Source organism: Marasmius oreades, chromosome 1, assembly GCF_018924745.1.
Source record: "Marasmius oreades isolate 03SP1 chromosome 1, whole genome shotgun sequence".
NCBI classification, from domain to species: domain Eukaryota; kingdom Fungi; phylum Basidiomycota; class Agaricomycetes; order Agaricales; family Marasmiaceae; genus Marasmius; species Marasmius oreades.
Genome location: NC_057323.1, coordinates 4944340 through 4956832, shown reverse-complemented (window position 1 = coordinate 4956832; position 12493 = coordinate 4944340). Strand labels below are relative to the sequence as shown.

The 12493-nt window shown below is 47.4% G+C and overlaps 2 protein-coding genes across 2 annotated transcripts; one reads left to right on the top strand and one right to left on the bottom strand.

Annotated features, from left to right (window-relative positions):
* Positions 1 to 4: 4 nt before the first annotated feature.
* Positions 5 to 1006, bottom strand: E1B28_001802 (uncharacterized protein). The gene is made up of 2 exons (XM_043147771.1): positions 853 to 1006; positions 5 to 799 (listed from the first exon to the last, which is right to left on the bottom strand). Exons 1-2 carry the CDS (start codon positions 923 to 925, stop codon positions 99 to 101), a joined length of 774 nt encoding a protein of 257 aa, XP_043016485.1. The 5' UTR covers positions 926 to 1006; the 3' UTR covers positions 5 to 98.
* A 6951-nt stretch (positions 1007 to 7957) lies between these two features.
* On the top strand, positions 7958 to 11496 carry E1B28_001801 (uncharacterized protein). Its single transcript, XM_043147770.1, has 13 exons — positions 7958 to 8619; positions 8687 to 8861; positions 8924 to 8942; positions 9001 to 9085; positions 9147 to 9256; positions 9306 to 9419; positions 9474 to 9510; positions 9573 to 9583; positions 9638 to 9706; positions 9767 to 9829; positions 9885 to 9906; positions 9960 to 10112; positions 10172 to 11496. Exons 1-13 carry the CDS (start codon positions 8153 to 8155, stop codon positions 11013 to 11015), a joined length of 2169 nt encoding a protein of 722 aa, XP_043016484.1. The 5' UTR covers positions 7958 to 8152; the 3' UTR covers positions 11016 to 11496.
* The last annotated feature ends 997 nt before the right edge of the window (positions 11497 to 12493 follow it).

Genomic DNA, 12493 nt, shown 5'->3' with positions numbered 1-12493 from the left:
GATCGCGAAAATCTCATTGTTCGATAAATACGGGAATTTTGCGTTCTATCTGCCGAATCTGTGTATTCTATATTACAGTATCTATCTATCGTTCTATGTTAAGGAACCAGCGGGGATTCCTCCCAAAAACCTCGTTCATTTCTCCAGAACTTAGTTCTTCTGTTCGGAAACACGCCTACTTCGACATAGTCAACCTCAGTTGGGTCCACAATCATCACCGCAAAGTTTCCAAGAGCCGTCTCCCAATTCTTTTTATTCTTCGCCTTCTCTTCCTCGGACACTTCTTTCCCGTCCTCGCTCTTCTCATCACCTGGTTTCTCGACTCTCACTGGCCATTTCTTCGCCTCCTCCTCGCCTCCAGTAAGGAGACTCCCCGGTGCGGGTCTGCACCAACCTGCTTTCGCATAAGGACTCATCGTCGCAAAAACCTCACCTCTCTTCTCTTCCCAGTCAAAATCCGTTCCATTTTCGCCTACAATCTTCCTCAATCCGGAAGAGGGTTCGGCAACTTTGATAGCGTCTTCAAAATACTTGTAAAGCGGATGATCACGAGCGGGAATAACGCTCGCGATTCCAGAAATACGAAACTGTTCCTGAGTGCCTTCAATCCACCATGCAATTTCGACGTGCGAGTTCTCGATGATCTGTTTGACTTTGGGGGTGCGAATGTCTGTGGTCGTGAGGATGAGGGGAAGTCTCTCGCTTTCTGGGTTCTTTTTGGATGTAAGGAATGAACGAAATATATGAGAGCGAACATGGGGTATTGGCGAGTTCGGGTCGATGGAAGCGAGCTGGATCACTGTTTCCGTGTCATTGTCAGTCGGGATCATCTAGAACTACTTTGGGACTTACCAACTGATTTTGAATGCGCAAAGAGCGCATTTTCAATCGCTTTCCTCCAGCATGGGGTTGTGGCCATGGCCATTGGCAGTCGGTGAAGAGTGAGACACTTGTTCGCGATCCATCGATGCTTGTCTTATCTAATCATGATTACCGGGGGTCCGGCACTAGGATGGATGCTTATACAGTACTGTCTAGATCTTCTGATTCTTCTCAGTGCCTTTGTGAGAATCATTTGAGCTGTACCAAGCTGTACCACCATTCCACTTGAGCCCTGGTGCCTGAAAGTAGATACGGCTACATTTAGGTAAAGTAGTGAGAATTGTGAAGTAGTTATAATGAGAACGGACGATCAGATGAAGTCAAAGATATCTAATTCAAGGTCCGCAAAATAGTACGAATTGTCTCCCTCTCCATCTTCACGTACAAATATCACCATATTGTCATCTTCATTCTCAACGAGGTAGTGCGCGTTGGGTGTCAGCGTGGCCACTATTGACGTAGGTATTGGAGACGGGACACTTGCTTTCGGCATCCTGATCGCCTCGATACTCTCTACAGTTCTCTGTCTCACAATCTCCTTCTGCTGCTCTACAAGTAGTTGAGATATCTCTGCTAGTGATGTGCGGGCTCGGGCTTGGCCTGAAGCCTGGGCTTGGGCTCGGCTTAGGAGGGCTTGGGCCTAACAAAATCCAAGCCCGAGCCCTGAGCCCAAGCTCCGGGCTCTAAGCCCTCGGCTTGGGCCTGAGCCCGGGCTTACTAAGGAAATTTTGTATCAAGGCCGAAGCTTCATTATTTAGGTTATTTAGTACAACTACACATCTAGAATACTTTAAGAGAAGTGGTGGTACTTACTATTGGCAAGTGCGGCAGCAGCAACACATGTGGGAGGTTTTCCCTGGCAGGAAGTATTGATAATAAGGTTATGAGGAGTTGGATATTGTGTATTTGACTCGAAAAAATTGAGCTTTTTAGTCTGTACAAAGAATTATACAGTCTTTAGTGACTTGTCAGCTGCATAAAAGAAGTAAAAGAGCGGTTACTAAAAGCCCGGGCTCAGGCCCAAGGCTTGGGCTTTCCAAACCTCAAGCCCGAGCCTTGGGCCCTGCAAAGCCCTGGCTAGGGCTCGGCTCGGCTTGTGAAGCCTAGGGCTCGGCTTGTGAAGCCTAGGGCTCGGCTTGTGAAGCCTAGGGCTCGGCTTGTGAAGCCTAGGGCTCGGCTTGTGAAGCCTAGGGCTCGGCTTGTGAAGCCTAGGGCTCGGCTTGTGAAGCCTAGGGCTCGGCTTGTGAAGCCTAGGGCTCGGCTTGTGAAGCCTAGGGCTCGGCTCGGGCCGGCCTAGGGCCTGAGCCCGAGCCCGCACATCACTAATCTCTGCCACATCACTGGGTTCTGCAGGGCTGATGAATGTAACCACCTCGAGAAGGGGTAGATGTATCAGATGCTCAATAGGTGAATGCTAACAAAACGATGATGTCCGTAAGCACGAAGGGCGTGGAACAAGAGAACCTCTGAACAAAAGTGACCACGACATCCACTTCGCACTCCCGCCAGGGCGTATTTCGCTCGGCCTGAGGCCAAGGCTCAGAAAAGCCAAATCCTTGCACTTGTTAAATGCTTTAACGTTTTCCAACCCGACAGCCCAATCATCATCCTCAAGAGTAACAAAATGGAGGCTACGAATGCTTTCACTGTGCCTGGGTAACGTTTCTGCGAAAAAGCGCCTTCCAAGTTCATTGCTATCCACAACGATAGTGTCCTGCACTGAGATTTTTAACAATTCCAGGCCCGAATAGGAGTTCAAATAGTCGAGAAAGTCATTGTTGATGGAGCGAAGTGATATTTCTCGAAGGTGAATAGAACTGGACCGTAATGGGTGCCAAATTCTGGAGTGGCTCTCGCGAAGCCTATCGGGAAGCTCGAGAATGCGTAGTGATTGTAAGTGAGATATAACGGGAGCATCAAGGATGATATTCCGCCCACGGAGATGTAGAGCCTGTAATTTGAGAGGCTGGATATTTCCTTGAGAGGGATTCTCGGGAAATAAATGATCGAATGATACAATGTCTGATGGAATGGTGTATGACTTGCAGACCCCCAAAATAAAGAGTCTTTCGAGGTGGTGGAAGTTCTCAAGAGGAAGGAAGGAGGGTCGCGATATAACGTCAGAATATGTGATTAAGACAAGGTCGCTGAGGCGTGGAAGAGATGATAGGGGCTTAATGACCGCTTCGGTGAACCAACGAGTGTTATGTAGCGTCGTGGTCATCTAGCAATCTTCAAGCTGATTCGGATTCAGAACTATGTAAAATACATAAATGGACGGCCGTTACTCACCTGGCATAACGAAGGCCTTTCAGCCCCGACAGTGATGTAGGAAGTACACTTGACAGCCTTTCTCTCGCATCAATGACCCTCCCATCGGTACCCGCAGGTCCAGCAACCGTATATCACTCCTCATCACGAAACCCGAGGTCGTCCTCTTCATTACCATCCCAAGGTCGCTCCTCCGTCCAAAAGAGCCGGATTCGCCGTCTTGATCCCAAGAGCTCAAATACATTCAGAGAAGCTACATCCACGAGCCAAGGTCCTCAAGTTTCTCCATTTCAAAGCTTATCTGTTGACGGTTCAGATTCACCACCAGTGCCCTGGTGCTCCATATGACACGCTGCAAGGCGGCGTTGATGTTTTTGTTTACGAGTCGAAAGGTCTTCATCTCTGAGCCCGTTTCAAGCTTTAAAGGTGTTTGTACAAACCATCAGGTGAGAGGAATGAAGATTGATCACAGAATAACTTACGCAGTAACCAATTTCAGTCAACAGTTCATTTGGAAAAGTATGAATCCTTGATTCGATCATGATAGAAGGTTAACAGTGCTAGTGAACAGTGGGTCCCTTGACAAGCGCATGAAGCTGTGCTTCTTGCTTTGGTCAGCGTCCACCCTTTTCCACCGCAGCCCGCAGGACTATGCAAGGCCGTCGGACCTTCCTTGCCAGAATGACTGTGTCGGAGGAAGAGAAGCGAACGTCAAGTGAATCCTATGGAATCCATTCTTGGAGGGGTTTCCAGAACATCTAGTACCCATGCTAGCGTCGACACCACTATGGCAGATTATTTCTTCGGTTTCCGGCATGAAGCTATGCCTTAAAAATCCAGGAGAATCGGAGGCTCGTGCTTATGAATTCCAGTCTGTTCCCGCTGCTAAGACTAGGTTTTGTATGGAGCGATAGCGGTGCTTGGCGGCGTTTTAGGATCCTGTCACTTCCGCCATCCATCACCTGAGTTAGCCGGTGGTCTTCAAGTCCGATAGCTGGGTGTCGGCATGCACAGACAGCCGGTATGTCACATCACTAAATTGAGGGGATGTCGACAATCCCTTGTCCGGAGGAACAACGGATTACCGGTAGGTACCGTAGATACAATATTGCTGCCATAATTTTAGGATATTGCAAGGCGTTGTATAACATTATCCCGTTTGCTCGAAGTCACCATATGATTCGCCTCGTTGCGATGAGATGTGCTCCCTGTCCCTAATAACAATATCACACCCGTGGTTGTTCCTATTTGCAATGTTGTAGCTCTATTGTGTATGATGGCAAGCACAAAGATGGGCAGGTCTGATACAGGCAGTCACTCCAATGTGGAAGCGGAATTAAGGAGAATGACAACCACCTATCGTGCTTGCTTGCGTCCGGTAACATAGAGTAGTTATGGGAGGCCATTAGATTCTAGAAGAATCACTGGTACGTGAACTTCAATGTAATATCTAACATACACGCAACGATAGGAAACCGTAAAACAATTATATTGTCTGAAAGTTACAAGTTTGACTAGTATAACTACAGCTTGATATAGACTATGCACGAGTAGCAGTGGCTGCGGCAGCTTTACGGCGACGCTGCGTGTGAAGGGTATCCTTGTGCCCTTGTGGAGGGTCGGAGGAAGTGGATGTGTCGGTTTCACAGCGAGAAAAAATATGCCTAGTTTACGGTAGTCTCAGTGAGCAAAACTATAAGCTCAATCATACCAGAAAAGTACTTGCCTTCGCCCACCAGCCAAGAGCCCCTTGACAACCTTGTCGTCCTCGGAATTAGATCCAACATCTTCAAAGTAGTCAACAGTAGAATTGTATAGGCGGCCTTCGTAATTGAATGGAAGGTCGGAGCTCCAAGTACTGGCGTCCGAGAGTGAGAACCGAAGCTTGGCGAATAGCGCTGTTAGTTGGCGTGCAGGGAATAAATCAAGGAAATACTTACCAGAACGGAACAATAACCGATGCTACGGGGGGTTGGAACACCCACATCCAGGATCTGGGTAACATTTTTCGTGCAGATGGACGACCACTCTTGATGCGTTTGGCAGGTGGCTCTTCGCCGTCATTCCTCTCTATCAGAAACTCGTCCACTGAGCCTGGCGATGTAGAGACCATGCGTGTGCATGGGTTTGGTGAAGGGGGGTTACACCGCTGAAGCGAGGAGAAGGAGAGGATGAGTGGTATTGAGGCATTAGGTATGTCACCGTTTGAGGGCAAGTTGGACAGAAAAATCGTCTGACTTGCGCTGTTTTATGGTCACGGCCTGTCATAGCTTCCCGTTCTGGATTTTAGACTGTTATCATGCCAACGCCCACACCTCGCTAAACACAAATTTGTCATTTACAATAATTTTTTCTTGAATGAATCAGCTCGGGAACTCAAGTACTCAACTATCTGAGGTGGTTCCGTGTGGGAGCATACCGTGTATTCTCTTGCCGTCCCACACACCGTGTAATCTCTCGCCTCTTTCCTATGGCTCTACAGTATGTAACGTTCCCAGTCCCTTCCCAACGTCCATTCCAAATCAATAACACGTTCGTCCTGTGTTCAAGTTTGGTTCAAGTTGAATAGGGCTGTTCAATTCTAAATTTTCAAACGTTGCAAATCCTGCAATTCAAACTCCGCCCGTCCAATCAGGTGCCTCATACGAGCCCATTTTCACCCCCTCGTTCATCGTTCCGGCTGGTCCCCAATTGCGCTCCTTAGAAAACATAATCTATAAGTCTTTAAGTCTCTATATCACTATAGTATTCCCCCGTTTATAATGTGATATAAATAAGACTAATTGACACCTAGAAGAATCCACTTGATCTACTTGCAGCAGCAGCTAATAAACCTCCTCCTCACTCAACCCAGCCACTGAACTTCGAACGTAACTCTCTGATTGCTCGTGTTACGCGCCTGCAGTATAAAACAACGGTGCCTGCACCGATTCCGACCTTCAGTGCCATATCTTGTTGGTGAAGCCAGTTGACCGTAACGTATTAGGAATGTGCCAAGTTGGTGCTTGAGATGGCGCTGAGGTTTTCGGCCCTTCGACTGGAACAATGGGTTCGGAGCGAGAAGCTTGACAAGAGTGTCGAACATATCACGGCTGACTCTGTAATCAAAAATCAAAGTGAGGTAAGAAAAAAGTATAACTAGTACGATACCGGAAAACAGAGCGGAACTGGCGGTCAGGAAGTTGCAGCAAGCACTCAAAAAAGTCTTTTTACTTCGGAAACAGGAAATATGGACCCCTTCTACCACCACCACGAAGTCTACATGCCATCTCCAACCATCTTGCACCAAGTGCCCGTAACAAAACTGCCACTTCTTCGTTGTCCTCCAAGTCCTCCACATCTTCCTCTGAGTCAGATTCCTCTTCAAGGATATCGGCCGCCACAAGAAGATGTTGTGCATCCGTGGGAAGAGCATTCATGCGTTGAGTTATGGTCGCAGTTGGCATGAGATAGCAGAAAAAGAAGTTGGATATAAAGGAACAGGTGTTGATGAAGCTAGAGGGAAATTGAATGGGGGAAAAGTTCAGAAATCATAGAGAACATATGATAAAATAGACATACCGAATTTTGGTCCTTACGAGTGACAGCTGCACCGTGAGGCTGGACGTCGAACGAGACGGCGGGGATGATGCGGGCAGAAAAAGACTGGGCGCTTACAGGCCGGGGTGCCCGATCGAACCGACGATGGGGCGGAGTTTGAATTACATGGTTTGCAACGTTTGAAAATTTAGAATTGAACAGCCCTAATAAGACGTGATCGAGAACGCTAATAAAAAAATGAATCATAGAGAACTTTAGGGTAAATTATGGACATAGTAACAAGTGCACTCACCAAATTCCAGAGTTTAGAAGTGACAGCTGCACGGTCTAGCTGGCTGTCGAGGGGGAGGCAATGGCGCGTCGCTGGCAATGGCGCTGACTAATTTCAACACTGGGGGGTTAGCCCACCTGATAGTCATATCGTATTGCTCATGGTCGCGACTCGCCATCCGCGAACCTGCAATACAACAGACTACACGGGACTACAACTAGACTACTTGACAGCGTACCGCTCGGCCAGCTCCTACGGCCTACACACATACGGGATAGACCTTGCTCATCCATTACAATGTCGTCCAATACCCGATCCAGAGTTGTAACCTGCTACAGTTGCAACGTCATGTTGGTAGCCCGCTGGGAGATAGGCATAATTAAGGTACCATTAGAGACGAACTTATCACCGATTAGCATATCGTAGAAGATCTTTATATGATTAGATTACTCACAAGTTTATACCGGGCTATACCGGCGTTTCCTCAATTTAGTGATGCGTTCACCCCTTTCCTTCCCGGGCTATACTCACCTCTCAATGAGACCAGGTTGGATCTTTCATTCGAGTTCATCGATTAGAAAACCCCGTTCAATTGGTGTAATGTCTCGTGCGAACCCTATGTCTTCCCCGTAGCTGCCTGGGAACCCGCGTTTGTGCTCTTTCTGGTTAGAGACGCATTAACGACAAACCAGTCTACATGAGGATATGCGCAGCCATAGGATATTTTCGTCCTACGCCTCAAGCATCTCTTGACTCACTCGAATTCTCACCAGGGCGTGCTACATCAGCAACGTTCGCCTGTCAGTACGTATGTATACCATTTGTTCTGGGTGGATCCTGCCGAGAACGTAGCTTTTTTATATATATCTGAGTAAGAAAGCCTGTATTGAACAAAAGACCTGTGGGTCCCACAATTGCAGTCAAGGACTAATACGGTTGTTATGGAGTGAAGCCGTAACCCATTGAATGGGTTTTGATGACGAGCTGGCTTGCCCCTGTCCTTGCTTTGTACTCTTTTCCTTAAGTATCCCAGGCGGAACTTCCGGCTCACCACGAGGCCTTCTTTCTCTGAATTCGGCTCAAAATTTTCCTAGGTCTGCTTCCGGTTAGATTGGACACTCGTTATATATCACCCTTTCGTACTCTGCGAGACGAGACTCTTTTTTCGTTCTTTCGTCACTATCTCTTATGTCGTCCTCCTCTTCGCCACCACCATCGTATTCGTCGAAGGATATGGAGGCGTGTCTTGGGAAGGAGGAGAAGGAGCAGAGTGCGACTGTCGATCACGAGGAAAACGGCGGCCACAGTCCATCACGAAGCTCCAATCATTCATTATATAGCGGCGGCGACGATAAGGAAGAGCGAAATTCCATCAGGTCTAGGGAGAAACGCCGTTCTCATCGCTCGTCTCGTCACCATCATCAACGCGATGACAAGTCTTCGAGTCCAAAGCCAGCTGCCAGCGTGAAGGATTTATCAGAGAAAGATCTCGACCGAATTGCTCGGAAGCACATGCGCCGTTCACAGTTATGTGGGCCAGAATTCCTGGAAGAGCTCGCAAAGAATGGGGCAGCGGAAGGCTATGAGGAAGATGGTCAGAAATTCAGAGTGGTTGCTGGTTCTGAAGCTAGGTCAATCTACAATGAAGTTCTAAGGCACGTAACAGATACGCCTTATTGCTGCGGATGCAAAGCTGACCTCTTATGGCTTATCTACGTTCAGGGAAGATGCGGAAAGGACAATACATGACTTCAAACCAGAAATTACACCCTCTGCTCATTCGAGAGACCATCGACATGGCCCTGTTGTATTCGCTTTCCCGGTACACACACCAGCAACTCTACGTGCAGGAGGCCGTAAAGTGGTTGACTATTATATGACCTGGAAGGGAAAGACGGTACGTGGATTTCTACATCTTCAAAGGACCAGCTCGTTTTCATATCGATCACCGCATATTAGGGCACGCATCACTTGAAGGGTAACAGTTATATAATTCATTTCCATCTTCACCGCAATGAACCCTTCCCCGTTCATAGGTGAAAGGCGAAAGAAGGACTTTCTAGAACCAGAGTTCATGAAGATAGCACAAGGTTTAGATGAGTATGTCAAGAATCGACTATCGTGTGTCATATCTCTCGTTATCTGTCCCCTCGCTCCTGACATTGGAGTTTTGCGCTCATAGCACGCTCTCAACGTCACCCTTGGAAGAGAATGGAAAAGGAAAAGATGAATCCAACCAGCCAACAATGCCTACCTCCCACTCCGCACCGCCCGCTCCACAGTCGATAGACGGTATGACGACTTGTATCAAACCGAAACTGTCACTGATATCCTTGTACAGACAGTGGACCCTTGATCCCGCCGAGACCTCCGGGCTTGTCTGCAAGCCTACGAGATAGCAATCCCAGTGTATTATCCCTTCCTTACCTCGGTGCTACAGGTGCTCGGTCGCCATGTGAGTAATGATTCCCATTTCTATTATCTGCCGTCAGCTTACCGGGACTCGCAGTACTGCTAAGGGTGACAAACCCGGATCCAGCTTCCTCGTAAGTGATCATCGGCTGTCAATCAAACCTTTTATAACATGTTGAACACTGGTTTTGTTTAGTTCGGGCTCTGGTACTGCTCCTTCCCGATACATTGTGTCATAGATATTGATTCGGTGTCTTTTAGATTCAAAACGTGCTTCGCTTGTCGTAGAACCTCTGACTTCCTCGGCCACGAAAAGAACTCACAAGAAGCGTAAGTCCACGGCGCTATTTTTCCTAATCGTTTTGTTTGCTTATCATCGCCACTCGTCAGATGATGAAGCTTCTAAACCCTCCGGCAAACATACTTCGAGTCTAGAGCCCGTAGTGGAAGATGGTCGGTCTAAAATCCCTATCTGAACATCTCTGTCCTAATCAAGGCTTCCTTGCAGACGAATCGTCCAGGAAACACAGGTAAGGTTTCCGCCGAGTTCTATTGCTGATGATTCTCTGATCATTATGATAAGGCACAAACACCGTCGATCTAGACGTGAAGCAAACGGTTCCTCGGAAAGCCTTTCTGGATCGTCGACATCTTCCAGTCGGAAGAAAAAGAGGTCCAAGGACGAAATCTTGATTGTTCTTCTAGATTCGGATCATGAGAAGGATAAGGTGTCGCGGTATGTCCTATTATCATGATGATGTCGTGGCAGTCGCTAATACTGGAAAAAAATACTAGACTGAAGAGGAATAACTCAGCTAGGTTACCGTCGAGGAGAACATCTACACGAAGTTCACCTTGGAATGCACCAGCTGCGACTTCGAACGGGGAGATTCATCGGTACGTCCCCGGCGTACATGACGAGCCTGACGACGATGAGGACAGCTCAGGAGAGGAAGGAGAACTACCTCGTATTCCAATGGAGTCTGCACTGAAGGCGCTCGGACTCCATCCGCACAACAGCTCTATGCCCAACCTCGCACATCCTTCGCATCCTTCTCAACAACCAACTCCTGCTTCAATCCAGTCATCGCTACATGTAGCCTCTCCTTATCGTCGGAGTACGACCCTCCCAACACCCATGTCAATTCATCAAGCGCTACCTCCGACCTCCTCTCCATACCATCTTGGTGAAAGACCTGAAATATACAGCACTCCCTATTCCTTTTCCACCCCGAATCTCCCTCACGCGCATTCTTCTCCCGCTTCTCCTCTTGGTGGAGCTCACGGTTCGTTAGCACCAAACACATCATATGTCATGCCGTGGGTATCGCCTGACTACGCTTCAACTCCGATACCAACAGTTGGAAGTCTTCCTCCAGGGGAACACCCGGCGGCCTCTGCATCAGTTTACAGTAGCCCCTACGTTCCGCCGGTACAGGCACCGTATCCGTATTCAAATGCGGGAACACCTTCGAGAGTGCCGTTGCAGATCTACGCTTCTCCAAATTCAGCGATGAATCGTACAAGCCCATTTGTCGGTGCTAGCGGTTCTGGGGCTGGGGGTGGTATGGTGCCCTTGCCAGCGTTATCGGTTTACGCTCCATCTCCTTGTATGAGGTCTGAGGCGCAACTCTATTAGGAACTTCCATCACAGCGGTTATACTTATACTTATTCACTTAACCAGCCTCGTTCACGTTCAATCCTTCTTTTCTCTTCTTTCTTTCGTGGGAACCCGTTTTTATTTCGCATCTCGACTTGGTAATTGGTATTTGATAATAATGATCCTATATATAATGGGACAAAGAGACCTGATTATCAGCGATTATCAGCGATTATCTCCAAAAAATGATCTATGCGACAGGACCAGGGTAAATTAAAGCGGAGATCGAAATTTCCTGTGCACACGACGCCTTCCACCACTTTTCTCTTTACCCTTTCCCCCACAGCTTGCCTTTTCCCTTCCCTCTGTATCCCTGCTATAGCTTTTTTTTGTTTTGTGAGTGTCTGAGGTACTAGTCGCGTTCAAAGTTGAAACAGCTACTTTGTAAGTCTGTAAATCGGCCCAGCTGTAAGTACTAAACAACCAAAAAAGGAATGTGATTAGTAAGACTGCCGCGCCAGCCCAGCTCGCTCGAAAAAAATAATGCCCACCCCAGTTCAATACGTCAGGCGTTCATTCTACCGTTTTTGAGTTTAAACTCTCTATATTTTCTCATAATAGTTCAAGCTAGTCCGAGATTTGTCCTCATTAAGCCCAAAACTTAGTGTTCCTTTAGTCCCAGCAAGCAGTGGAGGGTGGGGGGAGCTCACGCAAAGCTCAAATGTGTCGCGCGGCAGTCTTACTAATCACCTTCCCTTTTCAGTTGTTTGGCACTTACAACTGGGCCGACTTACAGACTTACAAAGTAGCTGTTTCAACTTTGAACGCGACTACTGTTGTCCTTTTATACTTCTGTTTATTTCTACTGTGTCTAACATACATTTCAGCTGTTATTGCAGATTTTGATTTCCCCTTTGTGCTTGGGGCTTAACTTTTCTTCTTCAGAGATACCAAGTACTTTTTATATTTCTGTTAATTTCTACTGTGTCTGACATATATTATTTCAGCTGTTATTGCAGGTTTCTCTGTTGTTGCAAGTGTCTCTGTTGGGTAATTTTTATATTTCTATACTCTTTTTTTAATAATAATTTCTCATCTCTTGCTGTTTCCATTATACAGTTCTGTTCCTGTGAACCTTCCCCTTCCTTTCCCTGGCTGTACTATTACATTCTTCTTGATTCCATAGAACAAAGCTACCTCCAAAGCAAGCCCACCCCCAGTCCTTTGTTTGGCTGTTGACCAGGGCCTCTGTTTGGATACGACGCTGTGGAGAGTTGGTGTGGCGGGACCGGAAGGGTGCAGATTTTACGATCTCTGCATAGTTGCCCCCAATTTTTTTGCTCTCTTAACACACGTTGTCTTGCGCTGATTTCTGGAGTCTGTTGAATTGTGTTGTACTGCTACGGTTTCCAACTCAGTTATTTCTCAAATCTATTTTGTAACTTCCGTAGCTACAAGCTCGGATTTTGTGACTTCTGTAGCTTCAAGCTCAGATTGTCAGCCATCTGCTTTGGAT

Excerpts from the sequence above, each read along its gene's own strand:
- E1B28_001802 (XM_043147771.1), bottom strand. The coding sequence starts at position 925 with ATGGCCATGGCCACAACCCCATGCTGGAGGAAAGCGATTGAAAATGCG. Across the intron at positions 800-852 it reads TGCGCATTCAAAATCAGTTG|TGATCCAGCTCGCTTCCATC; the intron begins GTAAGTCCCAAA and ends ACACGGAAACAG.
- E1B28_001801 (XM_043147770.1), top strand. The coding sequence starts at position 8,153 with ATGTCGTCCTCCTCTTCGCCACCACCATCGTATTCGTCGAAGGATATG. Across the intron at positions 8,620-8,686 it reads ATCTACAATGAAGTTCTAAG|GGAAGATGCGGAAAGGACAA; the intron begins GCACGTAACAGA and ends ATCTACGTTCAG. Across the intron at positions 9,830-9,884 it reads AGAGCCCGTAGTGGAAGATG|ACGAATCGTCCAGGAAACAC; the intron begins GTCGGTCTAAAA and ends GCTTCCTTGCAG.